Here is a 3705-nt window from a genome sequence, read left to right on the forward strand (position 1 = left end):
TCCTGCATCCCCAATCCCGGAGCTGCCCAAGGGTCCGCACTCTGAAATTGTTTTAGAGCTGTTGGAAAATTTCGAATGCGATTTGACATATACAACGCAGTGAGTGCGGAAAGGCCAACGGCGTGGCTGCCGCTAACAAATTCTGTTAGAATGAAACGGATAAACGACTTCGCACCAGAATGATGCACTTCTTTAACCCTGTTTGGGTAAACTCTCGGCTTCTTAAATAATAAATTGGGTTAAGTAACAAGACATATAATCAGTTATACTTGTACGTTTATAAGCATTTATTAGGGAATACTAGATTCGTTGAAAAGTACAATGTAACAGGCAGAAAGAAGCGTTTCCGACCATATAGTGTATATATATTCTTGATCAGGATCAATAGCCGAGTCGAACTGGCCATGTCCGTCTGTCCGTCCGTCTGTCCGTAGGAACGCTTCGATCTCAGGAACTACAAAAGCTAGAATGTTGAGAGTAAGCATGCAGCTTACATACAGTGCTTACTTACATGCAGTTTCCAATCCCGCAAACCGCCCAAAACTCTTAAAAAAATCTTTTACAACATTTTTAAGATTTTTTTCATTTGATTACTTTTCTTCAATTTCTACCTATATACCAGAACATGTTGAAATTTCCAGTTTGCTCCTTCTCTACCTGAGTAACGGGTATCTGATAGTCGGGGATCTCCCCTATAGCATTTTATCTTGTTGATATCTTTCTTTGGCAATTTATCGTACTACACATAAGTATTGGTTTCACTTCTATGCATAAGTTCAAGCAGAACCCAATTATTATTATACTGCATTTAGCTTTCAACATTCAACTTTTTCTTGTGATATACTCTCTTTATTTTTAAGTTGCACCAGCTCCCCCTTTCTTTACCATAAATTTGCTTGATATCCTGATATTTGCAAGGATTCTGCTAATTGGTTCCCCTTGAAATCCTGAAAAAACATTGAATTGACTGCATCTAGTTACAAAAATAAAATAAGTGAAATGCAAGGCAGAAAGCTGGACAAATGAGAAAAGATAAGATGCAAAACAACCACATAAATAAACACAAGCAATGGAAATAATAAAATATACTTGTATGTAGGTAATAATACATTTTAAAAGTTGACATTGTTGCCAGTAAGACATCGATATTGGAGAAGGCACTTATTTGTTTTTTGGTAAAACATGACAATAAATGTTATTAAGTAAAGAAGTCACTTTGGCTATAAGTTTGCACATAATAAGTTAGTAATAATGGTATATATTTCATGTTTGAAAGCCTAATACGCCTGATTATTCCGCTCGTTTACGAGACTGCGCCTGCCCACATTATTATGCCATCGAACAGGCCATAATCATAATCATAGCATTTATCTAATATGGCAGCGAAAATATTTGCCCATTTAATAAGGGAGCGGGCTGCCTGGGGCAGCCATTGCCCATAGTCGATTCAAAGTGACTCCCAGCCCAGACACAATCTCAAACCCATACCCAACCCAACCCCGCATCCAATTTCGAGCCCCAGCCAAAAATGAAGCTGAAATGCGAACGATGCCGGGCGCAAACAAGTCGCAAATTGAATTGATTGGCGGGTAAACAAGCGCCGACCCGAATGCGATGCCTTCTCAAAAAAAGAGGAGAGTAAACAGATCCTGGAGCAGAACATAACCAGAATCGCAACCGAAATCGGGGGGCCATGGACCATGGCCTAAACCACTGGCCCTAATTGAGCGTGAACATAGAGGGCATAATACGCGGCCGAAATGCGGACTTCAATTTTGATAAGAAGCTCCAAGCTGGAACTGCGAAATTTGCAATTAGCCCCCGTCGAAAATGAAATGGCCGAGCAAATTGTCAAAGAGCCGGTGAAATTGTTTACAAACCAATTACAAAACTGCGAGCAGCAGACAATGGCAACACAGATTTCCAGCTTGCTGACCTTTGAACCCGGCAACTAAACTTTACTTCTCCTTTCCTGGCAGACCCTTCAGGCACAGCTGCTTGAAAGTAAAATCCAGCAGCCCGCCAAAAATTTCGTTATCTTAATGAGTCTAAACGTTAATCAGGCAAAGCAAGCCACCGAAGAAATGCGAAGGAAATGTTGGCCACCTCACTTGGCTAGTGGGCCAAACAAAAACCAAAAACGACGGAAGCCAAATTTGGCGGCTGCGGGAAACGGAAGTCGAAGAGTCAGGCTACAGTCCAAAGTCCGAGGCGGCACGGATGCATATTAAATTAATAATTTGACCCATCCTGTGACTCTGAGTGCCATGCCACAAGCTAGCAAACTCGGCCAAAAAGGAGACTGGGCTAATTTCTGCATCCGCACTACGAGATTTTTGTTTGCTGATTGCGACAAGGACAACACGGATGCGGGGGCCATGTTGCGCTAATGTTTCACCCGAGACCGGGGACCCAGGACTCGGAACTGGCCTCCCCAGCACCGAGAAACCGAGAGATAAACAATTAAAAACTTTTGCAATTTGCGGTAATTCCACTCTTAACCCCTTTGGACGCCAAGTGCGCATAACAAGTAGTTGTAGCACGGGATTGTGGTACTTTAGTTCACAGGGACAAATTCGGGCTAAGACGGAACATGTGTTCTCTAACTTGCTAAAGGTTTTAAAATGTAATTGTGATAACTCGAACATACTTAAGAAAACGTAATTTTGGTCTTAATCAGATATAATCGTACAAATCACATTAAATAAACTAGCTTAATAACAATTTAATAACATAAAAGTGAAATCTATATTTGAAAATACATGTTAAAATAGTTTAAAAATGGCGAGTCTGACAACTCTGCACATCATTAGGTAATATTTATTATTTAATTTGTTACGCTTACATTGCAGCTTTTGTTTCAGGCGACAGCTTTTCTCTAAGTGCATCTGATAAGACGGCCCATTCGATATCTTATCACACTTTTGTAGCTGCTTGCCTGATAAGGCGTGGGATCCTAACTCTGTTTGAGTTGGGTGCAACATGTAATTTTGTTGATTTTGCGCACGTTTTTACTTACCATTATCAATCAGAACAGAGTGCAAAAATTTTCACGCGGCACTTCGTTGCTGGTTGGCTATATATACAAAGGGCGCGATCAATCAAAACATTCCCCAATCAAAACAAAATAAACGATCAAAATGGTTTGCAAAGGCTGCGGAACTAGTAAGTTAATAACTAGATGTAAAATAAAGGAAATCAATTAAAGAAATCCTGATTTTCAGACTGCAAGTGCCAGGACACCAAGTGCGGCGACAATTGTGCCTGCAACGAGGACTGCAAGTGCGTGTGCAAAAACGGGCCCAAGGATCAGTGCTGCAAGACCAAGTAGCTTAAGCCGATCGATTGATTGAAAACCAATAAATGAAAGGCCGTGTGTAAGCAGCAAAGCTCACCAACATATCAGTTTCTGTCAGAAATGAAATTCGCTTAATTACAATTTGGTGCTCCGTATGTCGAGGACAAATATTTACCATGGCATTATGGCGTGTGTGGCCCAGAGGCTAAGTCCTCTTCTGGCCAAGTGTCACACATTTGGCCAGGGTCGCATTGCAAAATGCGCAATTATTGCATTTGTGGCGCGTGGCAGGCGGCAGGCGGCATTGCATGGTTGCAAAATTTATGCGGTCTCATTTGCAGCGACGAGGACACAGCTCGAAATTGTGACACTTGTAAGTGAGCGTGAAATAATTTCGCGCATTAAGT

At 41.3% G+C, this 3705-nt stretch overlaps 1 protein-coding gene across 1 annotated transcript; it reads left to right on the top strand.

Annotated features, from left to right (window-relative positions):
- Nucleotides 1-3103: 3103 nt before the first annotated feature.
- LOC6553771 (metallothionein-3) lies at nt 3104-3424 on the top strand. Its single transcript, XM_001979402.2, has 2 exons — nt 3104-3165; nt 3225-3424. The coding sequence occupies exons 1-2, from the start codon at nt 3141-3143 to the stop codon at nt 3329-3331; spliced, it is 132 nt and encodes a 43-aa protein (XP_001979438.1). The 5' UTR covers nt 3104-3140; the 3' UTR covers nt 3332-3424.
- The last annotated feature ends 281 nt before the right edge of the window (nt 3425-3705 follow it).

This window comes from Drosophila erecta, unplaced genomic scaffold (genome assembly GCF_003286155.1).
Source record: "Drosophila erecta strain 14021-0224.00,06,07 unplaced genomic scaffold, DereRS2 tig00000000-arrow-pilon, whole genome shotgun sequence".
Lineage (NCBI taxonomy): Eukaryota > Metazoa > Arthropoda > Insecta > Diptera > Drosophilidae > Drosophila > Drosophila erecta.